The sequence below is a fragment of the Lissotriton vulgaris genome, chromosome 6 (genome assembly GCF_964263255.1).
Source record: "Lissotriton vulgaris chromosome 6, aLisVul1.2, whole genome shotgun sequence".
Lineage (NCBI taxonomy): Eukaryota > Metazoa > Chordata > Amphibia > Caudata > Salamandridae > Lissotriton > Lissotriton vulgaris.
The window spans coordinates 1728143689-1728171033 of record NC_141694.1 but is presented as its reverse complement, the minus strand read 5'-3'; the positions used below and the strand labels follow the sequence as shown (position 1 = coordinate 1728171033).

Sequence of the window (27345 nt, the reverse complement as noted above, 5' to 3'; positions counted from 1 at the left end):
TGGGCAATTGCCCAGTGCCCCCAACTTCCAACGTGTCCCCTGAGAAAGTCAACTTTCTCTCCATTTGACCTTGGTCTCTTCTGCCTTTACCTCTTACTCTGTCTCTATCTACCTGGAGTCATCTTCAGGATTTATGAGCATATTTAACTCTTTTGTTGTGATTCTGAAATGTTAACATATAATTCACTATTGTTTGGCATGATGATAAATCATGCTTTTATGATGATAAAATAGCAGGAAATGGGTACAAAAATTCAAAGTTGTTGAAATGGGGCCCCCGAAATAAGTCATGCACCGGGCCCGCATCTCCTTAAAATGACACTGCCTCTTGTTGCGCATATAGAGTTGTGCAGGGCTTGCAGTTTGGTGGCCCACTTGTAGTCAGGGCCTTTCTGTATCTCTCCTATCGAATAGCCATGCTGTTTGCTGCTTTGTCTTAGGTATGGTGTATCTTTCTTATAGAATAGCCATGCTGGTTGTTGCTGTATCTTAGGTATGCTGCTTCTTTTTGATACAATAGCCATGCTGTTTGCTGCTTTGTCTTAGGTATGGTGTATCTTTCTTATCGAATAGCCATGCTGTTTGCTGCTTTGTCTTAGGTATGGTGTATCTTTCTTATAGAATAGCCATGCTGGTTGTTGCTGTATCTTAGGTATGCTGCTTCTTTTTGATACAATAGCCATGCTGTTTGCTGCTTTGTCTTAGGTATGGTGTATCTTTCTTATCGAATAGCCATGCTGTTTGTTGCTGTATCTTAGGTATGCTGTATTATTCTTATAGAATAACCATGCTGTTTGCTGCTTTGTCTTAGGTATGGTGTATCTTTCTTATAGAATAGCCATGCTGTTTGTTGCTGTGTCTTAGGTATGCTGTATCTTTCTTATAGAATAGCCGTGCTGTTTGTTGCTGTATCTTAGGTATGGTGTATCTTTCTTATAGAAAAACCATGCTCACTGTTCTGTATCTTAGGTATGCTGTATTCTTCTTATAGAATAGCCATGCTGTTTGTTGCTGTATCCTAGGAATGTTGTATCTTTCACATGCTGACTGTTGTTATAACTTAAGTAATTTAGGTATGCGCGATAGTCATGTGTATACCCAATATATATAGCATAATTTGAAATTGTTTCTGTTTTTCTCTTTCCTGCAGGAATACAATGTCACGTCAATTTACTATGGTATTAGGAGCGGCACTACTAGTGAATTGTACCCAGGGCTACCGTGCCTGTACAACCACAAATAGATTTGCCTTGTTTCAGTCTTGCAACCTCACCCACATTCCTCCTGTGCCCGAAGACATAATGAAATTCTCCTTGAGTCTCAATTATATTTTGGAAGTTAATGCCACATCCTTCCCGCTGTTGGAAAAACTGACTGTTTTAGATCTGGGCACTCAACATACCGGGCGATTGACGGTGAGAAAAGACGCATTCAGAAATCTACCCAACCTTCATGTCTTAGACCTGGGAGGCAACAAAATGCTGCTGCTGGATCCTGATGCGTTCACTGGCTTATACAGATTAACAAGCCTCTTGTTGTACCTTAACAGCCTTGATGGGTCGATTCTGGAAAACGACTATTTCCGAGATCTTGTTTCCTTGGAGCTTGTTGATCTCAGTGGAAACAGCATAACACGCCTAAAGCCTAACCCACTGTTTTACTATCTGCATAGCTTCAGCATTTTGAGCCTAAAGTTGAACAGGATAGGGACTGTTTGTGAAGGAGACCTGCACAGTTTCCAGAACAAAAACATGCAGTTCCTTGATCTCTCAGATAACCATATGTATCCATCAGTCAACATGGACTGGGACAAATGTGGCAATCCATTCAGAAATATTAAGTTTGAGATACTGCTAATGTCTAGTAATGGATTTGATGTCGACAAGACGCAACGTTTTTGTATGGCCATCAAGGGAACTAAATTTATGCACCTGAAACTGACTCACCATACAATGGGTCCAGGGTTTGGCTACAAAAACCTCAAAGACCCTGACATGGAGACATTTATAGGTTTAGCAGAAAGCGAGTTGAAGTTTCTCGATATATCAAAGGGCTATATTTTCTCGCTCAATCCATATGTTTTTGCAAAGCTCTCTCAGTTGGAAACGCTGATAATAACAAATAATAAAGTAAATCAAATACAAATGGACGCATTCTATGGCCTGACTTCTCTTTATACTCTTAACTTGGCAGAAAACCTCCTGGGTGAAATCCATGATTATACATTTAATGGACTTCCTAATGTTACAAACATTGAGTTGGAGAAAAACCACATTGGAATTATCCAGGAGGGTGCTTTCAAACACCTAACAAAATTAAATAATTTAAACCTCAGAGACAATGCTTTGAAAACTGTCGCTTTATTTGCCAAGATACCCTTTATTGAATACATGTTGTTAGGCGAAAATAAAGTGACCGAGTTGCATTTAAAGGTAATCAATGCGTCCTTTATAGATATATCTGGAAACAGACTCAAAGATCTTGGGATTCTTTATGATCTTCTTTCTTCAAATGCTACCTTTATCAAGCACATTATTATGAAACACAATGATCTGTCTCGCTGTTACAAACAGCTTCAGATGCAAAACAATCATCTGGAATACCTTGACCTTGGATCAAATGTGCTGGAGCTTGTTTGGAGTTCAGGACAGTGCCTGGATGTCTTCACAGCCCTGTCCATGCTTCAAGTTCTTCACTTAGACAACAATTATCTTAGGGTCCTACCTGAAAATATATTTTTTGGGCTAACATCTTTAACGAGACTCAACCTCTCCTCCAACAGCCTCACTTACGTACCTCGTAATACTGTTCCTGATAATCTTCGGATCCTTGATTTGTCCAAGAACCAACTTATATCCCCAGACCCAGATATTTTTACCTTCTTGAGTCAATTGGATATAACAAATAACCGGTTTGTCTGCGAGTGTTCGCTGAGCAGACTTATTGTGTGGTTGAATCACAGCAATGTAACACTGACTGGATCCAGAGATGATATTTCCTGCATTTTCCCAAGTACGATGACAGAGGTCCCACTTCATATGATCATAACGGATGACTGTGACGAGGAAAACCTGGAACACCTGATATTTTCACTGTTTGTTTTCACGTCAGTGACCCTTATGCTTCTTATGACATCCGTGATTATTTATGCACACTTTCGAGGATATGCCTTTCTATTGTACAGAAACATAGTCGGCATCCTAATGAATGACCAGAAGCAAGAGGTGGATGATGGCTGCGGCCATAGGTATGACGCCTATTTGTGCTACAGCAGCAAAGACTTTGAGTGGGTCCAGAATGCTTTTCTAAAAAACCTGGACTCACAATATTGTCAAAAGAACAGATTTAATGTGTGCTTTGAGGAAAGAGACTTCATTCCAGGGGAAGATCACATCATCAATATCCGCGATGCCATTTGGAACAGCAGGAAGACAATCTGCATTGTGACAAAGCACTTCCTCCGCGATGGGTGGTGCGTGGAAGCCTTTAACTTTGCCCAGAGTAGATACTATACCGAACTAAAGGATGTTCTCATTGTAGTTGTTGTCGGAGCCCTGTCTCAGTACCAGCTGGTGAAATTTAGACCTATTCGATCATTTGTTCAGCGGCGACAGTATTTGAGGTGGCCAGAAGACCTCCAAGACATTGACTGGTTTTTAAATAGACTTTCAAAAAAGATTCTTAAAGAACAGTTAGTGGAAAAGAAGATAAGCCTGTCAAAAGACACAAATGCATTGGAACTACAAAATATAAGTACAATATCTTAACAGAAGATGCCCATTTCCCTGTCCAAGCCAATCTTTTATTCTCCTTAATTCTCACATTGAATGGTACGCAGTACATGTCAGCAAGGATTACATTATGTTTAAGATGAATTATGGGAGAAGTTGTATGAACTGATTTAGCTTTTCACACATTTCAAGAAAGGCATTGGTTGTCTGTATTCTGTTTAGTTGTCTAAGCTCTGAACCCATATATAGTCTATTGATGGGAACTCATTATTTCTATCCCCCAATACCAACACTCGCTCTCAAATTCTGAATGTGTCGGAGGAGTGGGTGCTACTTATCCCACCGGGTAAACTCCAACACTGTGGGGTTTGGAATTTATCGCTCACAATAAATAGTGCTTTCTAAGTTTTGGGGGAATAACATGCACATTTTGGTACTTAACACACCAATACATTTTATGGTAAATACAGTACAGTCTGGCAGATTTGACCTGCCAAAAATGTAATGAAGAGGGAGGTATTTAACACACCCAGTTATTTACATACCACTGAAGTCAAAATTCTGACACCCTGCGCAAACAAGGGTTGCATAGAGGTTTTACCTAGGTTTACTAATCATTACCAAACACTATCGGCTCTTTCTCCATAAAGCCTTTTTCACTTATGAGTTTATGCTTACTGTGAACTGATCTTGTCATAAAAAAAACCTAGAGAGGTTCGATTTTATTGTTTGTTCATTTAGGTTAAGGTAAATCCTGTGCGAAACGACATGAAAAAAATATATATATACATGTTCATTTACACAGGGGGCTTCTGTCCCCCCTCAATGGACTTCTATTTGGAAACCCCATACTGGGGGAATCGGCTCTCATGGGAACAGTCATATAACAGGCCAAAAATTACAGAAAACAAATAAGTGCCATGGTATTTCACAGAAGGCCACTGCATCTTTCAGCTACACATAGCACCAGACAGTGCTTCCCAGTGCCAGGTACCTAATAACTATCACATTCCAACAAATGTGACAAATTCAACGATTCTACCTCATCCAATAAAAGTATCAGGTTGTTCAGGCTGTGAGAATGGCCTGAGACACCTGGAATTTGTTTTATTATATATTCAAATGTTACACAATGTTGCTGATGTACTCTGCTAAAAAGTTAGACAAACATTGCTGCCATGTGATAGACTGTGGAGATTAGGTGCCAGTGTTATGGAATAAGTGCTGGTGCTTAGCACCGTCAAACAACGGCACAAATTAAGCATCGACACCTTTGGAACCTGTGCCTGTCAACTCCCCAGGCATATTTGTGAAAATGTTTGTAAATCCCACAACGTAGTCAATTTGCACCTGCATGTAGATATAAATCTTAAGGTATACATCGACTAGTTTTTTCGTGAATCTAGCTCTGTGTTTATAATGCATTTTTGCTTGTTCTTACATCGCCAGCTGCTTCATAACCCTTAATTCAAGGGGCTGCTGCATAAATCATATATGTAGGATATATCGTACCTGTGTTTGTCATATATTAGAGAGAGGCCGTATAATGACTCACCATGCATTCAAAGATGTGTAAGTTGATAAAGGGTTTCTAGTGACATGATAATCAGCCAAAAATCCAAAGCAGAAAGTAGTTTTGCACATGCTTCTGCGAGCTTATTATATATATATATATATATATATATATATATATATATATATATATATATATATATATATATATATATATATAGATAGATAGATAGATAGATAGATAGATAGATAGATAGATAGATAGATATTGCAGAGTGGCAGTAACCCCTATGTAGTTATAGTTAGAATTCGGAAAGCATTTTGCGTGCTAATAACTTTGCCACCATTCTATGAATTTCTAGGAAACGCTGTAGACGTTTTTTCTGCATTGGATGATCATTCAAAGCTAATGAAAGCCCTTGAAAATTATGAAAATTAAAAAGGCAGTCCTATAGTTTAGCCCACACTTTATTGTTGTTCTGTCTTTTAAATGGAAATCTATCTTATTACTATTTTTTAAATGTATAGAAAGATATGAGGCAGTATAGCAAACTCTGTAGAGTTACTTAAAATTATTTTTATTGATTTTTATATATAATTTTTAAATGTATGCTGTACAGCTGTATTGTCTTACTATTATTGAGACAGTACCACTGTACTATTGAAATGCAAATAAATATATATAGATATGAAAGAATAATAGTGATTTGCACGCTACGCCACTCTAATCTAGCCTGAAATGTTCTGCTTCACACTCCCAGCATCTGTAAGTGCAACTGTGGTAGAGCTCCACAGCACTGACTTTGTTTAATGACCCTGAAGGGCATGACTGCAGTGTGTGCACTGGTGAGAAGCCTCTGCTCTCTATTCCTCAAGCACTCATGAGGCCTCTGCTCGCCACACCTCATTCATCCATGAAAGGCTTCGGCTCTACACACTTCATGCACCTGTGAAAGGCCTCTGCTCTCCTCTCCTTATGTGCCTGTGAGAGTCCTCCACTCTCCACTTCTGATATGCCAGTGAGAGGCCTCTGCTCTCCACACCTCATGTGCCTGTGAGAGGCCTCAGCTCTCCACCTCATGCTCCAATGAGAGACCTCTGCTCTCCACTCCTCATGTTCCATAAGAGGCCTCTGCTCTCCACACCTCAAGCGCCAAAGAGAGACCTCTGCACTCCACTCGTCATATGCCAGAGAGAGGCCTCTGCTCTTCACACCTCATGCGCCAATGAGAGACCACTGCACTCCACTCATGTGCCAGAGATAGGCTTCTGCTCTTCACACCTCATGCGCCAATGAGAGACCTCTGCTCTTCACACCTCATGCGCCAATGAGAGACCTCTGCACTTCACTCCTCATGTGCCAGAGAGAGGCTTCTGCTCTTCACACCTCATGCGCCAATGAGAGACCTCTGCACTTCACTCCCCATGTGCCAGAGCGAGGCTTCTGCTCGCCACTCCTCATGTGTCAGAGAGAGGCTTCTGCTCTCCACACCTCATGCGCCAATGAGAGACCTCTGCACTTCACTCCTCATGTGCCAGAGAGAGGCTTCTGCTCTCCACTCTTCAAGCACGTATGAGTGGCCTCTGCTCTCTACTCCTCATGTGCCAGTAAGAGTCCTCTGCTCGCCAATTTTCCTCATGCACCTGTGAGAGGCTTCTTCTCTCCACGCCTAGTGACCTCTTCAATCCTCATTTGCTGGTGAGAGGCTTCTGCTCTCAACTCCTCATGTGCCAGTGAGAGGCTTCTTCTCTCTACGCCTCTTATGCTAGTGTGCTCTCTATTCCTCATGTGCCAGTGAGAGTCTCCTTCTCTGTACGCCTCATATGCCAGTCTGCTCTCCACTCGTCATGTGCGAGTTAGTGGCCTCTGCTCTCCAATCCTTATGCACCTGTGAGAGGCCTCTGCTTTCCATTCCTCATGTGCCACTGAGAGGCTTCTCTCCACGCCTCATATGCTAGTGAGAGGCCTCTGCTCCCCACGCCTCATATGTCAATGAAAGGTGTCTGCTCTCCACGCCTCATGTGCCAGTGAGAAGCGTCTGCTCTCCACTCCTCATATGCCAGTGAGAGGCGTCTGCTCTCCACTCCTCATGTGCCAGGTAGTGGCCTCTGCTTTCCACGCCTCATATGCCAGTGAAAGGCCTCTGCTCTCCACTCCTCATGTGCCAGTGGGAGGCATCTGCTCTCCACTCCTCATATGCCAGTGAGAGGCATCTGCTCTCCACTCCTTATGTGCCAGTGAGAGGCCTCTGCTCTCCACTCCTTATGTGCCAGTGAGAGGCATCTGCTCTCCACTCCTTATGTGCCAGTGAGAGGCCTCTGCTCTCCAATCCTTATGCACCTGTGGGAGGCCTCTGCTCTCCACTCCTCATGTGCCAGTGAGAGGCTCCTTCTCTCCACTCCTCATGTGCCAGTGAGAGGCTTCTTCTCTCCACGCCTCATATGCCAGTGAGAGGCGTCTGCTATGTACTGCTCATGCGCCAGTTAGAAGCCTCTGCTCTCCAATCCTTATGCACCTGTGAGAGGCCTCTGCTCTCCACTCCTCATCAGCCAGTGAGAGGAATCTGCTCTCCCCTCCTCATGTGCCAGTGAGAGGCCTCTGCTCTCCACTCCTCATGTGCCAGTTAGAGGCGTCTGCTCCCCGATCCTCATTCACCTGTGAGAGGCCTCTGCTCTCCACTCCTCATGTGCCAGAAGAGGAGTCTGCTCTTCACACCTCAAGCGGCAATGAGAGACCTCTGCACTTCACTCCTCATGTGCCAGAGAGAGGCTTCTGCTCGCCACACCTCATGCGCCAATGAGACCTCTGCACTTCACTCCTCATATGCCAGTTAGAGGCCTCTGCTCTCCAATCCTTATGCACCTGTGAGAGGCCTCTGCTCTCCACTTCTCATGTACCAGTGAGAGGCTTCCTCTCTCCACGCCTCATATGTTAGTGAGCTCTCCATTCCTCATGTGCCAGTTAGAGGCCTCTGCTCTCCAATCCTTATGCACCTGTGAGAGGCTTCTACTCTCCTCTGCTCATATGCCAGTGAGAGGCTTCTACTCTCCGCGCCTCATGTGCCAGTGAGAGGCGTCTGTTCTCCACTCCTCATATGCCAGTGAGAGGCGTCTGCTTTGCACTCCTCATGTGCCAGTGAGAGGCTTCTACTCTCCACGCCTCATGTACCAGTGAGAGGCTTCCTCTCTCCACGCCTCATATGTTAGTGAGCTCTCCATTCCTTATGTGCCAGTGAGAGGCGTCTGTTCTCCACTCCTCATGAGCCAGTTAGAGGCCTCTGCTCTCCAATCCTTATGCACCTGTGAGAGGCCTCTGCTCTCCACTTCTCATGTACCAGTGAGAGGCTTCCTCTCTCCACGCCTCATATGTTAGTGAGCTCTCCATTCCTTATGTGCCAGTGAGAGGCGTCTGTTCTCCACTCCTCATGTGCCAGTTAGAGGCCTCTGCTCTCCAATCCTTATGCACCTGTGAGAGGCCTCTGCTCTCCACTTCTCATGTACCAGTGAGAGGCTTCCTCTCTCCACGTCTCATATGCTTGTGAGCTCTCCATTCCTCATGTGCCAGTGAGAGGCCTCTGCTCTCCACTTCTCATGTGCCTGTAAGACTCCTCTGTCACCCTTGAGAGGTAGGTCAACCACACCAAGCATGAAAAGGTCTACAGGTGGGAAAAACCTACCTACGTCCAACAAGGGGTTTCTTAAATGTGTATTAAATAGTATTGTCAGCTAAACATATACCTAAGTAATGTTACAAATGTGTTTTATAAAGAAATAAATACATGTTATAGTGTGTGTTAGTGTGCAAGATATCATTAATTTAGTGTGCTGGATTTTTGCATTGTTTCCTCAAGCATAGATTTTCAGTAGCATTAATTAGCCATTTAAATGCATAAGTTCAGTGCTGCCACCTGCAGGTAGAATTCGCACTTGAACCTCAACCTGTTTATATGATCTAGTGGGGAATGATTCCGGGCTCCAAAGGTTTGTTCCAGAGTATACTATAGTTCTCATTGGCAAGTAAACTGATGTATACATTATAATCGATATGTTCTCTGCTTCCCCTAATTACTCTAGTTAAATAAAGATGTCTTTTATAGCTGGGGCAAAGTCAGCAATGTTCGAAAAGCTAAGTATTAGCCGGAGGACCACAATAATGCACTGCACAGTGGGCACGCACCTTATGCATCCTGCAGTGTCTTTGGAAACATGCTGAGTCTTTCTGTGTTTTACTATACCTGTCTGACCTCATGCATTCGGTTTAGAATCTACAGACCGAATATAGTTTCTGAGATACTCCAAACAAGCTATTGTGCAAGCCTCAGATTTAACCCTCACTTTAGCAAATCAATCCTGCATGCCAAATATGTTAAAACTGGATTGTGGGAAAAGAGCGAATTGCGAAAGGCGCGCTTTTAGCTGTAAAATTGTTGCTTTATTGCTGAGAGCGAGGACATTGCCACCCTTCTACCTCAGGGTCTTACACACAAATAGAAATCTCTAAATGTGAGACTAATCTATGGGTATCACTATGAGAGAGCGCAATTTGAATGCAGAATATATCGTAACCATATTTAGACGTATATTTTATAAACGTAGGAATGAAGCGTATATCGTAATATAAAGTTGACAATTATGACATAAAAGCCAACGAATGTGATAACATGTTATAGGAAATGTAAATATATGCATTGGATTTAGAAGGCCTGTATATGTAGGAGTGTAGAAATGCTTATGAAATGTAGAACGTACACAGTAGGATTCGCGTATATGTGTAACTCTAAATAGGAGAAGCGGCGAGAACTGTAATATGGAAAAGCATAAACATAGAGAAATGTAATGTAAAGAAATGCAGGGAACGTATGTGATAATGTAACCAAGGAGAATGCATAAGTCATATTCTATACAGTTGTATTCTATATATATATGTCTGATGTAGAAGGTATTTAAGTATAACTAGGGCTTTTGATAAAGTACGAATATATAAATGTATGCCAAAGGTTATACTGTGTAGAAGGTTTCTGTAGGAATGCTGGAAGAGTTTAGGTCATTTGTGTTTGTAACCTGACTGACCAAGAGTTCGAAGGAGCATGGTCACAAGAATGTAATTTGGAGGGTTTGGAGAAGTCGTAAATAGTTTGATGTGGACATGAGAGCCGAGAAGTCTAGCACTTGTTAGATTTAAGGTGACAATGCCGGACGGAATTTGTTGCTCGAACGTGAGGAGAGGCATATGTTGAAGTGGACTATGTTTTGACAAGACCATTCACATGATCTAGAAGGTTAAGAAGTGTACAGATAAGTTAAGGCCTTGTCCAAGTTACTATGACACTTGAGCCGAAAGAGTCAATAAATGTCGACGATGAGATGATGAAGATGACATCGAAAGGAGAAGGGTCAACTTGACGGACGACGTAAGGAATGGACCAATGGAAGAAGCAGGAAGTTGACATCATCGGGGGAAGTCCGTGGTGGGCGTCAAGGGGCGTTCCACCCACACTGTGATTGTGTATTTTAGGGACAGCACCCCGGGGAGGAGAGCAGAGTCATCAGCAGAGCAATTAGCATTAGGCTAAGGCGAGAGCAAAGCGAAGGGTAAATGCCTTGAGCAGATGCGCTGAGATATCAGAGCGCAAAGGAGCAGTAGGCCGAGGACCCTTAGAGAGCGGATGGGTAGGCAGATAGGGTACTGCTTCTGAAACTTAAGATTTCCTTTAGAGGCCAAGAGAGTTTGAACTTCTTTGGGAGTCAAACTGCTGACACCTTTTTAGGGAAGAAATTTGCGAAGTAGGGTTGTCACATAGCATAGAGTAGGGACAGATTAACTCGATTATTGTTTTTGTCTTACTGCAGATGACGCAGAAAGAACCACTTCACACCGAAGCTTAAAGCGACAGATATTGTAACTGATTTGTATTTTGTATACTTTGAGATTTTATCCTGAGTGGATTATATCGTATTCAAATTAATCTTTATATAAACTCTTAAAACTCTATCAGTTGTAAGTGGTTCTTCCGAGTGGCGTCAGTTAATGGGGTTTGTCTAACCAAGGCGGGGGTGGTCCTTTCCTCAATGACAGATATAAGCGGTCCAAAACAGATGAATGGGATTCTTTATTAAATTTATCATAATCATAAATTGATATCAAAATCTCGTTCCCCGCAGTTGGTAGCAGAGTATGATGGTTATCTTCTTGAGGAAGACGACCTAGGCCAGGTTAGTTTACCCCAAGGTCCCTAGTCATCGTCGACCAGAAGAAGAATCGCAGCCGAAGACACGGTGCTGATGGTGCGTCGAGAGAAAAGCAGCAGAACCGGTCGAGAGTGAGTATAAGGGTCATGCGTTGTAAGATTGCGGTGTTTTATGTTGTTCCTGTGTTGTAATGTCAAGCGGAGTTGAATGCCTGTAGTGTGATTGAGGGAAGGTTGTGAGCGCGCGCAACTGGATGAAATCTTATGTCCAGAGGACTTAAGTGGTTCGGGTGTATCGAACACCCAGAGTAATTTGTCTACCATTGAAAGGGGGTCATGAGGTACCATTGATTTCCCGACAGACCGATGATAGGGGGAGCGTATGTGTGAGTGAATGAGTAACGGACGCTGGTCGTACGTTTACTGAGTGTAAGTAACCTATCAGTTGAGGCAAGTGTCCGACCGTAAGAGGAAAGACGCTGTGCCAGTTGAGGTAGCAATTACAGTTAGACTGTGGCCGTACAGTCAGAGAAAAGTGATCGCTTGGACGGAAGTAGTCATTTTTCAGTGTATGAATGAAAACGCATGTGAGATCGTGAGACGAGCTGAGAAACGAGGGAAGCTGCTGAAGGGAAGTGACGTCAGCGTAGAGCCGCGCTGAGATTGGTCGATTGGTGTAGAACCGTGCCGAGATAGGCTGAATAGCGAGAGTCGCACAGGGATTGGTGGTTGTCATCGGGACGTAAACGAGGAAGAAATAAGTAAGAAATATCATACGTGATCAAAATGAAGTGTTTTAAGGGGTTAGGAAAAATCTTTAAAAAGAAAAGGAGAAATTTACATGCCGGAGAAGAAGCTCCACCAGAAGGCACACCAGCATATTATATGGCAGTAAATGTAGGCTTACATTCAATATTGTGGATTTCCGAGTGGCACAGGCTAACTGAAGGGCAAAAAGAACTGGCGTTTCCAAGATTCGGAACGTTTAAATTAGAAGTGTTGAATCAACTGAAGGCGACAATGCTTTCAAAGAAACCTCTACCGAGGCCAACACAATTTGAAGCTCTTGGTGTGTGGTTTAGAACAGCACACGAAAGGGGCGTAAAGAGGCGCCAAGAAAGAGTGAGAAGATCGGTAAAGGCGGTGCAGGAAGCTAAATGGGACGATGAAGCTAAGAAATGGAGGGTGCAGAAGATAGAAGCAGATAAACTGTACCCGATGTTGGAAGTTGCGGGGGAAAAGAAACCTCTAGAACAGGAAGATGAGGAAAGCGAGTCGGAGGAGGAACTGCTAGAGAGGCTATTGACAGACAGACCACCTCCATACAGTGGGGAACTTGCAAGTCCCATATTACCGCAGACAGACAGAACTAGGTGGGGGGAATATAAGTCGATCCCAGTAACAGAGTGGGACGCTACCAAGGCTGAGGAGATACCCCAAATTAGTTCAGAACAGAGAGTAGTGGGAAGATTTGTGGTCCAGAAGGCTCCAGAGACGCAATGCGCTAGGTCGTACCAAATGCCGGACGCTTTACAGGTCCCGGTCACCATAGGCCCTATTGTGTCAATCTACAACCCGGAAGGGGTCCAGCAGGATGAACAGGCACGGTGGGACAGTGAAGGAGCAGAGAATAGGAATGCCACAATGAATACCCACAGGCAAATACGAGCACCAATAAGTCGGAGTACCCCATTAGATTCTACAACGGGTCCCAGAGTAGAACAGCGAGGTCGAAGAGGGTCAATGGATTTGAGGGGTCCTAAACCAAAAACCCATAAGGAATTAAGGGAATATCTGAGAGAATGGGACGCTGCCGAAGAAGCGCGGAATAGAAGTTTAGAAACGGGATCCGAGTGGAGAGAGCAGGATAACAAGATTCTCTCTCATTGTGGAGCGGGGGAAAGCAGCCCCGAGTGGGAGAGAGGAAGTCAAGAAAGCAGAAGAGACATTTGTCCTACTGATAACAGCAATAGGTTAATGTGCGAAGATAGGAGCGCAGGGGGTGGCGAAGTGCCTCGCGTCACCTTCAGTGAAGGGGAACGTAGGACACAGGAGTACCGGAATACCTTTAGGTGCACACACCATGCCCCGGGTGAGGAAGTGGGACATTGGAGTCACGGAAACATGGAGAGTCGCGAAGCATCTCGACATGCATCTGGTGATAGCGGTCGGAGTCATGAAAATATAGGGAGTCGCGAAACGTCTCGCCATCCATCCGGTGATCACGAAAGAGATCGCGGGAGCATGGGGAGCCATGAAGGTCCTTATCGTTTATTAAGCGACACCAGACAATCAGCAGGTTATAATGGATTAGAGCAGAATGGTGAATCCTATCTCATAGCTGGAGAAACCGAGCCTAGAAGACGGAATGTAGGGTTGGAGGATAGAGCATTATTCCACCATACCCCACGCGAAGACGGAAAGGCTTGGGATCTCGAGGGGTGGGAACGAAGAGAAGGAAGCAGAGCTCCTCATAACTCACCTGTGCTCAGGCGTAGGGCGCATAGTGGAGGTGAGAGAGAGATGAGAGAAGAACACAGAACTGAGATGCTGAAAGCGGAAATAAAAGCAAAACGACTTGACGTAATGAGTTTGAAGGCAGATCTGGATGAATTGATTGACGGTACAGTGTCATTAGAGAGATTAGCCTCGTATACACCAGATGAGATACTGTTCTTATCGAAAGATATTACTCGAAGAGCGAGGTCAGCTCATGAGAACTTATCTAATTTGGCCAACAGGTACATGGTAGACCTGTCACGAACTAGGGCTTTACAGAGCAACCATAGGCTAACTTGCACGGATCAGGATTTGGATGATCGTAGAACGATCGCGCTAAAGGTTCACATAAGGGAATTGATCATAAGTATCAGGATATGGAAAGATTTGGATAGATGGGAGGAAAGATGGTCCAAGAAGGGCTCCGTTAGACGGAGTGTGCTTGAGAAGTCCCAGGACGCAGACTTGATGCGAATGGAAGCCTTCCCGTTGCGAGAAATCGCGAATGGAAGCTACGTTCATGTGCCCTGGAGTAGGGGGGATTTGGCGGCATTTACCAATTCCTTCCCAAAGCTTAGGGATAATCCTGTTGAGTGGTATAAGCAGGTAGAAAGATTCGTGAAGATCTCGAAGGTACTGTGGATCGATTTGAACACACTGTTCGATATCGTAGTACCCGGAGACTTGTGGACGGCGTGCAAGCTTAGTGTTGAATGGCCTACTTGCGAGCCACCGAGAGATACTCGGACAAATGGTCCATCACTAAGAGTCATGGAAAAATATGAAAGGGTAATAACATGGCTAAAAGAGAAAGTGCCGGTGCAAGACATAGACTGGGTAAAGATAGATCGAACTACTCAGGAGCCGAAGGAGACAGTTCATGAGTTTTATGAGCGATTGCTGAAAGCATTCAAGCAGTACAGCGGGTTAGATGTCATGGATCCCAAGGATATAGGACAGTTTGTTTCAAAGTTTGTCCTCGGATTGAGACCAGAAATATGCCTAATGATCCAGCAGCATCTGATCTGTTGGCAAAACAAACCTTTAGACGAGATCCTGAGATACGCAAGGTATTGTAGTGACGAGATAGACTCTAAGGCAAAGAAGCTTAAAGAAAAATTAATGTTAGTGCAAATGCAAGCTGCTGGGAAGGATAAACAGCGGCAGCAGGGAACAGGAACGCCGGCAAAGAAACAGAATAATCAGAGCAGAGATGAGGAAGAAAGACCAAGACCGAGAATGGATATCGCAACACTGAAAAAGACGACAAGATGCCATCAGTGTAATGAGGTGGGACACTGGCGACGCGAGTGTCCTTACAATGTTGAGTCAGGGGAATTAGAACAGGAGGAGGAGGAGGTGCAGCACAACGTGGTTAAGGGAGCCACAGTCCCGAAGGGCAAGTTTGTCAAAGGGGGGACTCAGACTCCTCGAGCCCCGTTTCCTCAACCACCTCGCATCTCAAACGGAGGGAAAACCTACAGACAAATGCCATTGTTTGTAGGAGGAGAGGAATGCTACTACGTTGATCCTCTTACAGGGCAGCGGGCGAGTAGAGAAGAAGACTGTACTCTAGGAGCCGCCTTGGAGGTAGATCAGAGAGGACCATACGTAGAAGCAGAAATAGCGGGATGTCCTACAACCTTTTTGGTGGATACAGGGGCCACCCGATCCACGTTAAGATCTGCGGTAGTCCCGGGTCTGCCAATATCGGGAGAAACGGTACAGGTGGTAGGAGTCGCGAACAAAAGGATGACAAATCCCTTGACCGAACCAGTGTCAGTAAGAATAGGGAATTATAGTGACGAACATCAGTTCGTGATCTGCGATTCTAGTCCCGTGTGCTTACTAGGGAGAGATTTGCTATGCAAACTAAATTGCACGATACATTGCACACCAGAAGGAGTAGAAGTACAGACCAATGATGAGGATGCTGACTTTAAGGTTTTGAAGTCGCAGGAATGCGTGGAACTATATCCTACCCTGACAGTGGAGGAGCTTCCACAAGATTTGAGGGAGAAAGTGTCAGCTGAGGTGTGGGATTTTACTGGAGAAGAAATAGGATTGATCAAAGGAGTAGAACCAGTAAAGATCTTGGTAAGGCTCAATGCTGAGTACCCAAGAACACCACAATACAAGTTGACACCAGAGACGATTGCAGGAATAAAGCCTGTGATCGAATCCATGATTAAACAAGGAATACTGAAGGAAATCGTGGGTAGTCCATGTAACTCACCGATTATGGGTTTGCAGAAACCTAGTGGAAAATACAGAATAGTGCAGGATCTTCGAAAGATTAATAATATTGTTGTCTCATGTTGTCCAGTGGTACCGAATCCATCAGTGATATTGTTTCAGATACCGTTCCAAGCTGAATGGTTTACAGTGATAGATTTGTGCCAGGCTTTCTTTTCGATTCCTTTAGATGAAGATAGCCAGTATCTTTTTGCTTTTAAGCTGGAAGATCGCGTTTTAACATGGTGTCGTATCCCTCAGGGGTATACAGAAAGCCCATCGATCTTTAACCAGCTTTTAAAGAGAAATCTTGAAAGTCTAGTACTGCCCAAGAACTCAGTTCTAGTCCAGTACATAGACGACCTCCTAGTTGCGTCAGAAACAGAGGAAGCTTGCAGAGTAGACACCATAACCTTGTTAAATCACTTGGCCGAGAACGGGCACAAGGTGTCTCCAAGTAAATTGCAATATTGTCAGACTGAAGTGCAATACTTGGGCCACAGGATTGAAAAGGGGAAACGGAAGGTGTCTCCAGACAGAATAGAGGCGATTATGAAAATGAACGCGCCTACCACACAAAGAGAGGTCAGGATGTTTCTAGGCATGGTCGGTTATTGTCGACAGTGGATAGCCAACTTCTCACTGAAGGCAAAGCCGTTATTACAACTGACGCACAAAGGAGTGAGTGATCCGGTACCATGGGACAAAGACTGTTTGATGGCGTTTTTGCAGCTGAGGGAGGACTTATGTCGTGCCCCGGCTCTAGGAATGCCTGATTACACAAAACCATTTTTGCTTTACTGCTGCGAAAGAGAGGGATGCGCTTTAGCGGTATTAGCACAGGTCCATGGAGATGCGCGCAGGCCAGTGGCTTACTTTTCGGCTACATTAGATCCAGTAGCCGCAGCGTTGCCCGGATGTCTCAAATCCGTAGCTGCAACGGGTGTCAGCATTGAACGATCTGAGAGCGTAGTTATGGGTCATCAGTTAGAAGTGTATGTACCACATTCTGTAGAACTGTTAATGACCAGGACTAAGACTCAGCATCTGACGAATAGCAGGCTCACACGCTACGAGCAGGTCATACTGGCTGCCGAGAATGTGACCCTAAAGAGATGCTCTGTCTTGAATCCTGCAACCTTGATGCCACTTCCGAACGAAGTGGACGATGAAAATTGTACAGAACATGACTGCCTCGATGTGACTGAACTATGTACCAAACCGAGACCTGATATCGTAGATGAGCCATTGACAGACCCAGACGAAATTTTCTTCGTTGATGGTTCATGCGTAAGAAACGATGTCGGTCAGCTGAGAGCAGCTTATGCAGTATGCACGATTACCAGAGTTATAGAAGCCGCTTGCCTGGAAGGAGTCCACTCCGCACAGGTAGCTGAAATTGTGGCTTTGACTCGTGCTTGCTTAGCAGGCGACAGACTTCGAGTCACTATATACACCGATAGCCAGTATGGTTTCGGCGTAGTTCATGATTACGGGCAGTTGTGGTCTCAAAGAGGTTACATGACCTCCTCGGGTTCTCCTATTAGGAATGGAGAATTCGTGAAACTACTGTTAGAGGCTTTGCAAAAACCTATGGCCATAGCTGTGGTCAAATGCGTAGCACACACAAAGAATACGGACTTTGTATCACTAGGAAACAAGTATGCAGATGAGGTAGCGCGTTACTGCGCAGAGCAGGGATATTCTCACACTGACGTGAAAGTGGGGGGAATCCAGGAAAGAACTGAATTGACTATGTTATTGGATACTGTGGATACATGGGATGAGTTGAGAGCAGTACAGGAAAATGCACCAGATGAGGAGAAAAAGAGCTGGGAAACAGCAGGTTGCGGGAAAAGTGAGATGAACTTTTGGGTTTCTGCCGACGGAAGGGCAGTATTACCGAATGAACTCATTAGTCCAATGGCGAGGAAATTGGGTCAGCTCACATAGGAAGAGATGCTATGGTGAGAGTATTCAGACAAACGTGGTTTAACCCTAAATTTAGAGTAGCGGCAGAAGCAGTGTGTCAGCGATGTACGATCTGTCAGCAACTAAATGTGGGTAAAAGAACACCAGTTACCTTGAGTCACGTAGGAAGGTCTGGGGGGCCTTTCAATAGGGTGCAGATTGACTTCATAGAAATGCCTCCATGCAACAGACTCAGATACGTGTTAGTGATTGTTTGCATATTTTCTAGATGGGTTGAGGCTTACCCTACACGTAGGTGCGATACACTTACAGTAGCAAAATTGTTACTTAGGGAGTTGATACCGAGGTTTGGGGTGCCATCCTCTTTGGAATCAGACAGAGGAACTCATTTCAATAGCGAAGTGGTGAAGATGCTGTGTTCAGCTTTAAATATCGATCAGAAGTTACACTGCAGCTATCGACCAGAAGCTTCAGGGATCGTAGAGCAAATTAACAGCACTATCAAGTCCAGACTGGCTAAAGTTTGTTCATCGACATCCCTGAGTTGGCCAGACGCACTTCCAGTAGTTCTTATGAGCATACGTAGCACACCTGATAGAAGAACAGGTCTCTCTCCACATGAAGTGCTAATGGGGAGAGCCATGAGATTGCCATCGGTTCCGACTGCAGCGCTAGTGAACATCACAGACGATTTGATCTTGGACTACTGCAAGGGACTATCTGATGCCGTTAATTCTGTGTCCCTCCAGGTCCAGGCTGCAGAGGTTCCGTCAGTACAAGACTTGTGCCATGACCTGAGTCCAGGAGATTGGGTCCTGGTGAAGAAGCATGTCAGGAAGAACTGCTTAGACGTGCGTTGGCGAGGACCGTTTCAAGTCATACTTGTAACGAATACCGCAGTGAAGTGTGGAGGTCTGCCGAACTGGATACATGCCTCACACACCCGAAGAGTGCCAACACCTCCAGAAGACACAGCTCCTCTCTCGGATGAGAATCCGGCGGGAAGCGGAGAAACCATAGAGGGGAAAAGCCAAGCTGTGGAGGTGATTGAAGAAGCTGAAACTGTGTTGGAACAGGCCGACGAAGGTCAAGACACTAGCGAGATCGAAGTCGTCTCAGGAGAAGACAGTAACTGGGAAACTGAATCGGAAACTGAGCAAACTGAGAGTGACCAAGAGACGGGTCCTGGAACAAGGAGCGGAAAGACAGGAAGCGACAAAGCCGGTTGGCCGGAGAGAAGAAAAAGGCCAAATTCGGAAGGAAAGAACGAAAGAACTCTTGCTCCTGTCGCTGAAGAGTCGGATCAGGAGGAAGAAGCGGCAGATTCAGGAATTGAGAGTCCACGAAGATCAAGAAGGGTACGTGTGCCCTGCAGAAGGTACGCCACCCCAGAGTGGACTTATCTAGCAGATGTATTGGGGACAGAAATCTGGGAGAGTGAAGAGCGTGAAAGTAATCGATCTCGATCCATTTGTGGCAGTGGAGATATGGATGTTGGCACCTGGACTCGAGACTGAGGGGTTACTGACTTTCACACTTCCCATACCCCCACGTTTGAGTAAAATTCAAGATCTAGTGCTAAAAAGATTACAGTTCCCAACAGCTGGTCAACAAATGACAGAAGAAGAAGAAAAAGTTATTCGCTTTGAACTATTAATAATTGTTGTGAAAGCTGCAGGTCCGAGAATAATTGTTGATGCATAAAAGACTTTTGTACGTATGTTAAAAAGAAGAAGATAACCTAGCGCCGAGTGGAAAGAAGAAAAAATTAGGGATTACATTTAGAGGACGGAGAAGGGCTAGGGTTGTTTGCTGCTAAGAAGAGAAAGACATTGTGGTGAAAAAGATACCTGTTAATAAGAGCACTTTAAAGACAGTGAAAACAAAAAAAGCAGCTGAAGACTGGACAAAGAAAACTTTTGCTAAAGAGGCGAGGTACGCTGTTTTGGTAACATGGAGAGCGGCAACCCAAACAGAAAAGCTAGATGTATAGTAGGTACACTTATAGCAATAGTGATATTTCTCATAATTACAGTAGTAACAATATCATACATAATAGGACATGAGAATGATAAAAGAATAGCAAACAGAACATTACACAGATTCATCAAGAAATTGAAGATTTATCAAAAGTAAATGTTTGGGAAAAAGTAGGAAATGGAGTGGAAAAAGTTGGAAGTTGGTTTGCTAATCTAGGTAAAAGTATAGTTTGGTATATTTTAAAGCCTGTATTAATAGCATTAATTTGCGTAATTACATTATTAGGATTAGTAAAACTGTATAAGTGGTATAGGTCGAACCAGTTACAAAGATCGATGAGAGACCAAGAAAGGAGACTAGCTGTTTTGCAAGATCAACAGTATAAAAGTTTGAGAGCACTTGAAATGATGAAAAGCGGAAATGATGTAACTAGTTCTGTATAAATGATGTATTCAAATTGCTTTTAGTGATGACTCCTAAAAGTCATCAAAGGGGGGAACTGAGAGAGCGCAATTTGAATGCAGAATATATCGTAACCATATTTAGACGTATATTTTATAAACGTAGGAATGAAGCGTATATCGTAATATAAAGTTGACAATTATGACATAAAAGCCAACGAATGTGATAACATGTTATAGGAAATGTAAATATATGCATTGGATTTAGAAGGCCTGTATATGTAGGAATGTAGAAATGCTTATGAAATGTAGAACGTACACAGTAGGATTCGCGTATATGTGTAACTCTAAATAGGAGAAGCGGCGAGAACTGTAATATGGAAAAGCATAAACATAGAGAAATGTAATGTAAAGAAATGCAGGGAACGTATGTGATAATGTAACCAAGGAGAATGCATAAGTCATATTCTATACAGTTGTATTCTATATATATATGTCTGATGTAGAAGGTATTTAAGTATAACTAGGGCTTTTGATAAAGTACGAATATATAAATGTATGCCAAAGGTTATACTGTGTAGAAGGTTTCTGTAGGAATGCTGGAAGAGTTTAGGTCATTTGTGTTTGTAACCTGACTGACCAAGAGTTCGAAGGAGCATGGTCACAAGAATGTAATTTGGAGGGTTTGGAGAAGTCGTAAATAGTTTGATGTGGACATGAGAGCCGAGAAGTCTAGCACTTGTTAGATTTAAGGTGACAATGCCGGACGGAATTTGTTGCTCGAACGTGAGGAGAGGCATATGTTGAAGTGGACTATGTTTTGACAAGACCATTCACATGATCTAGAAGGTTAAGAAGTGTACAGATAAGTTAAGGCCTTGTCCAAGTTACTATGACACTTGAGCCGAAAGAGTCAATAAATGTCGACGATGAGATGATGAAGATGACATCGAAAGGAGAAGGGTCAACTTGACGGACGACGTAAGGAATGGACCAATGGAAGAAGCAGGAAGTTGACATCATCGGGGGAAGTCCGTGGTGGGCGTCAAGGGGCGTTCCACCCACACTGTGATTGTGTATTTTAGGGACAGCACCCCGGGGAGGAGAGCAGAGTCATCAGCAGAGCAATTAGCATTAGGCTAAGGCGAGAGCAAAGCGAAGGGTAAATGCCTTGAGCAGATGCGCTGAGATATCAGAGCGCAAAGGAGCAGTAGGCCGAGGACCCTTAGAGAGCGGATGGGTAGGCAGATAGGGTACTGCTTCTGAAACTTAAGATTTCCTTTAGAGGCCAAGAGAGTTTGAACTTCTTTGGGAGTCAAACTGCTGACACCTTTTTAGGGAAGAAATTTGCGAAGTAGGGTTGTCACATAGCATAGAGTAGGGACAGATTAACTCGATTATTGTTTTTGTCTTACTGCAGATGACGCAGAAAGAACCACTTCACACCGAAGCTTAAAGCGACAGATATTGTAACTGATTTGTATTTTGTATACTTTGAGATTTTATCCTGAGTGGATTATATCGTATTCAAATTAATCTTTATATAAACTCTTAAAACTCTATCAGTTGTAAGTGGTTCTTCCGAGTGGCGTCAGTTAATGGGGTTTGTCTAACCAAGGCGGGGGTGGTCCTTTCCTCAATGACAGATATAAGCGGTCCAAAACAGATGAATGGGATTCTTTATTAAATTTATCATAATCATAAATTGATATCAAAATCTCGTTCCCCGCAACTATGTCCCCTGCTCCCCGAACCACTTGCCTTAAGAGATGCACTCCGCCACTTGCAGAACTCCATGTTGCACAGCTGTGTTTTTCCGCGAAATCCGCCCAGGCCTAGTGATGAGCCACATTACTAGTTATGCTCCTTCTTTGTCAACACACAACATTGCTGAGTGAAACCAGGGTGGTTCAGCAAGATAAAAAATCTTGAGCGCTTATCAAGACTTTTAAAATACGTTTAGAGACAAGTGCAAAATATGTCCATCACTTCTCTGGGCGTTCAGATCATCACATTGACCACACCTCCGACACTGCTGAAAATATATACTAATCCTCTATTGCGTGTCACATACCACTCCAGAAAAATCTGCATACATGGCAGAATTTCTGAGGTTGTAAGTGATCTCTATGTGGACATATCCACAGTTTCCACCTTTGTGAGTACAGCTCTGCTTGCAGAGACGCCACCGTTCACTACTGTGTGCCTGATGTACCCACTGAAAGCTTCAGGTAACATGCATCATGGGTTGGTGTCCTTGTTGATATTTTAGGATTACAGTGTCAGTGGGGTATGGGCACTGATGGCACGTTGGTGTCGATCCCACCGACATCTTTAACTGCGGTCAGACTGCCACATTACGATGCAGTTAATCTGATCACATTACCCCAGGGACAGGCCGACAGCTTACAACGTGCTCAAGGAGTCCATCAGGCGGTCGTTCAGATCGCATTCCCCACAATGGGGGCAGTGCCTTCTCAGACACCGCTGTGGGGATTACAATCTACCTTTCCACCAGTCATTTCGTGTTAGATCTTCCAATGTGAAAAGGCTGTCTGAAAAGTTTTTTTGGGGCCCGTAGCAGGGCCCCATTGTCCCGTGGCCCTACGCCATAGACCCTCCTCCCGAAATATCTCTGCACCGTGTGACAGACACCGGATGGTGGCTGCCACAGGGTGCAGGGATGTTTGTAAACATGCCTCAATGCAAAGAGGCATGTTTCCAACCACTTCCATGGCGGTCGGATCCTAATTTGGCGGGTGGGACCACCTGCTACATCTCGGTTGGTCCTGTTCCCTCAGCGATGACCGCCATCGTAATTGGCCCCATAGTGTCTTGAACTATACGGTGTGCTGAATGGAGAGTAAGCAGAGGGTCATGCTAGCTATAGTGATATGGTCTCACCTTTTCATAGCAAAGGTAAACCTGAAGGCCATCAGATGCGCTTGATGGAGCTTATAAGCGTTTTTAGCATGGTTGGACCAATTGCAAAATTATAGGTTGCAGGTTGAAATTACCTACATGAGAATTACTCTGCCTGCAGCATAGTGCATACAATAGTCAAGCACAACTTTTGAAAAGGTTTAAGATATTAAATATAAATGGGCCTGATTCATAAAGGGCTTTCACACTTGTGGCGGTGGCCATACAGTCATGGAGTAATCTTCACACCCGGGCAGAATCTCTACAAAGAGAATTCGCATTGCGAAGATTCTGTCCTCCGTGCGAGACTCCCCCCCACAACTGCAGCGCCTCTGCCACGAGTTCAGAGGCTCTTTATGACCTTATTGCCTATTACCCCCATCTTCCAACGTGTCCCCTGAGAAGGTCAACTTTCTCTCCATTTGACCTTGGTCTCTTCTGCCTTTACCTCTTACTCTGTCTCTGTCTACCTGGAGTCATCTTCAGGGTTTATGAGCATATTTATCTTTTTTTGATGTGATTCTGAAATGTTAACATATAATTCACTATTGTTTGGCATGATGTTAAATCATGCTTTTATGATGATAAAATAGCAGGAAATGGGTAAAAAAAAATCAAAGCTGTTCTGAAATGGGGCCCCTAAAATAAGTCTTGCACCGGGCCCGCAAACTCGTTAAAATTACACTGCCTCTTGTTGCGCATATAGAGTTGTGCAGGGATTGCAGTTTGGTGGCCCACTTGTAATCAGGGCTTAGCTGTATCTTTCTTATCGAATAGCCATGCTGACTGTTGCTGTATCTTAGGTATGTTGTACCTTTCACATGCTGACTGTTGTTATAACTTCGGTACGCTGTATCTTTTTTGTGGAAAAACCATACTGCCTGTTGCTGTAACTTAGGTATGCAAGATAGTAATGTGTATACCCAACATATATAGCATAATTTAAAATTGTTTCTGTTTTTCTCTTTCCTGCAGGAGTACAATGTCACCTCAATTTATTATGGTATTAGGAGCGGCACTACTATTGAATTCTACCCAGGGCTACGGTGCCTGTACAACCACAAATAGATTTGCCTGGTTTGAGTCTTGCAAACTCACCCACATTCCTCCTGTGCCCGAAGACATAATGAAATTCTCCTTGAGTCTCAATTATATTTTGGAAGTTAATGCTACATCCTTCCCGCTGTTGGAAGACCTGACTGATTTAGATCTGGGCACTCAACGTACTGGTCAATTAACAGTGAGAAAAGACGCATTCAGAAATCTACCCAACCTTCATTGCTTAGACCTGGGAGGCAACAAAATGCTGCTGTTGGATCCTGATGCGTTCACTGGCTTATACAGATTAACAAACCTCTTGTTGTACCTTAACAGCCTTGATGGGTCGATTCTGGAAAACGACTATTTCCGAGATCTTGTTTCCCTGGAGCGTGTTGATCTCGATGGAAACCGCATAACACGCCTAAAGCCTAACCCACTGTTTTACTATCTGCATAGCTTCAGCAATTTGAGCCTAAGGTTTAACAGGATAGGTACTGTTTGTGAAGGAGACCTGCACAGTTTCCAGAACAAAAACATTCAGTTACTTGATCTCACAGATAACGATATGTATCCATCAGTCAACATGGACTGGGACAAATGTGGCAATCCATTCAGAAATATTACGTTTGAGATACTGGTAATGTCTAGTAATGGGTTTAGTGTCGACAAGACACAACGTTTTTGTAAGGCCATCAGGGGAACCAAATGTATGCACCTGGACCTGACTCACCATACAATGGGTCAAGGGTTTGGCTACAAAAACCTCAAAGACCCTGACATGGAGACATTTATAGGTTTAGCAGAAAGTGAGTTGAAGTTTCTAGATATATCAAAGGGCTCTATTTTCTCGCTCAATCCATATATTTTTGCAAAGCTCATTCAGTTGAAAACACTGCTAATAACAAATAATAAAATAAATCAAATACAAAAGGACGCATTCTTTGGCCTGAATTCTCTTCGTACCCTTAACTTGTCAGAAAACCTCCTGGGTGAAATCCTTGATTATACATTTAATGGACTTCCTAATGTTACAAACATTGAGTTGGAGAAAAACCACATTGGAATTATCCAGGAGGGTGCTTTCAAACACCTAGCAAAATTAAATAATTTAAACCTCAAAGACAATGCTTTGAAAACTGTCGCTTTATTTGCCAAGATACCCTTTATTGAATACATGTTGTTAGGCGAAAACAAAGTGACCGAGTTGCATTTAAAGGTAATCAATGCGTCCTTTATAGATATATCTGGAAACAGACTCAAAGATCTTGGGATTCTTTATGATCTTCTTTCTTCAAAAGCTACCTTTATCAAGTACATTATTATGAAACACAATGATTTGTCTCGCTGTTACAAACAGCTTCAGATGCAAAACAATCAGCTGGAATACCTTGACCTTGGATCAAATGTGCTGGAGCTTGTTTGGAGTTCAGGACAGTGCCTGGATGTCTTCACAGCCCTCTCCATGCTTCAAGTTCTTCACTTAGACAACAATTATCTTAGGTTCCTACCTGAAGATATATTTTTTGGTCTAACATCTTTAACAAGACTCAACCTCTCCTCCAACAGCCTCACTTACGTACCTCGTAATACTGTTCCTGATAATCTTCGGATCCTTGATTTGTCCAAGAACCAACTTATATCCCCAGACCCAGATATTTTTACCTTCTTGAGTCAATTGGATATAACAAATAACAGGTTTGTCTGCGAGTGTTCGCTGAGCAGACTTATTGTGTGGTTGAATCACACCAATGTAACTCTGATTGGATCCAGAGATGATATTTCCTGCATTTTCCCAAGTACGATGACAGAGGTCCCACTTCATATGATCATAACGGATGACTGTGACGAGGAAAACCTGGAACACCTGATATTTTCACTGTTTGTCTTCACGTCAGTGACCCTTATGCTTCTTATGACATCAGTGATTATTTACGCACGCTTTCGAGGATATGCCTTTCTATTGTACAGAAACATAGTCGGCATCCTAATGAATGACCAGAAGCAAGAGGTGGATGATGGGTGTGGCCACAGGTATGACGCCTATTTGTGCTACAGCAGTAAAGACTTTGAGTGGGTCCAGAATGCTTTTCTAAAAAACCTGGACTCACAATATTGTGAAAAGAACAGATTTAATGTGTGCTTTGAGGAAAGAGACTTCATTCCAGGGGAAGACCACATCATCAATATCCGCGATGCCATTTGGAACAGCAGGAAGACAATCTGCATTGTGACAAAGCACTTCCTCCGCGATGGGTGGTGCGTGGAAGCCTTTAACTTTGCACAGAGTAGATACTATACCGAACTAAAGGATGTTCTCATTGTAGTTGTTGTCGGAGCCCTGTCGCAGTACCAGCTGGTGAAATTTAGACCTATTCGATCATTTGTTCAGCGGCGACAGTATTTGAGGTGGCCGGAAGACCTCCAAGACATTGACTGGTTTTTAAATAGTCTTTCAAAAAAGATTCTTAAAGAACAGTTAGTGGAAAAGAAGATAAGCCTGTCAAAAGACGCAAATGCATTGGAACTGCAAAATATAGCCACGATATCTTAACAGAAGATGCCCATTTCCCTGTCCAAGCCACTGTTTTATTCTGCTTAATTCTCACATTGAATGGTATGCAATACATGTCAGCAAGGATTAAATTATTTCTAAAATGAATGATGTGAGGAGTTGTATGCACTAATTTAGCTTTCTGCACATTTCAAGGAAGACATTGGTTGTCTTCATTCTTATTAGGTGTGTAAGCTTTGAACCCATACAAAGACTAGTAATGGGAACTCATTATTTCTATCCTCCAATACCAACACTCGCTCTCAAATTTGGAATGTGTTGGAGGAGTGGGTGCTACTTATCCCACCGGAAAAATCCAACATTGTGGAGTTTGGAACTTATTGTGCACGATA

At 43.7% G+C, this 27345-nt stretch overlaps 1 protein-coding gene across 3 annotated transcripts in view; it reads left to right on the top strand.

The window, feature by feature from the left end:
* TLR5 (toll like receptor 5) overlaps positions 1-27100 on the top strand; it is a 267598-nt gene extending 240498 nt beyond the window's left edge. Inside the window, exons 2-3 of one of the 3 annotated variants that reach the window (XR_015296691.1) lie at positions 1151-3830; positions 24376-24502. Coding sequence is in view for 2 of the 3 variants with exons in the window: in XM_086927951.1 (XP_086784077.1) it covers positions 24376-26992 (2617 nt within the window). In the remaining variant the exon portion in view is untranslated. Of the gene's footprint in view, positions 1-1150; positions 3831-24375 lie in introns of those variants that run through there. The other 2 variants (XM_086927952.1, XM_086927951.1) reach the window with 2 other exon arrangements.
* Positions 27101-27345: the final 245 nt, after the last annotated feature.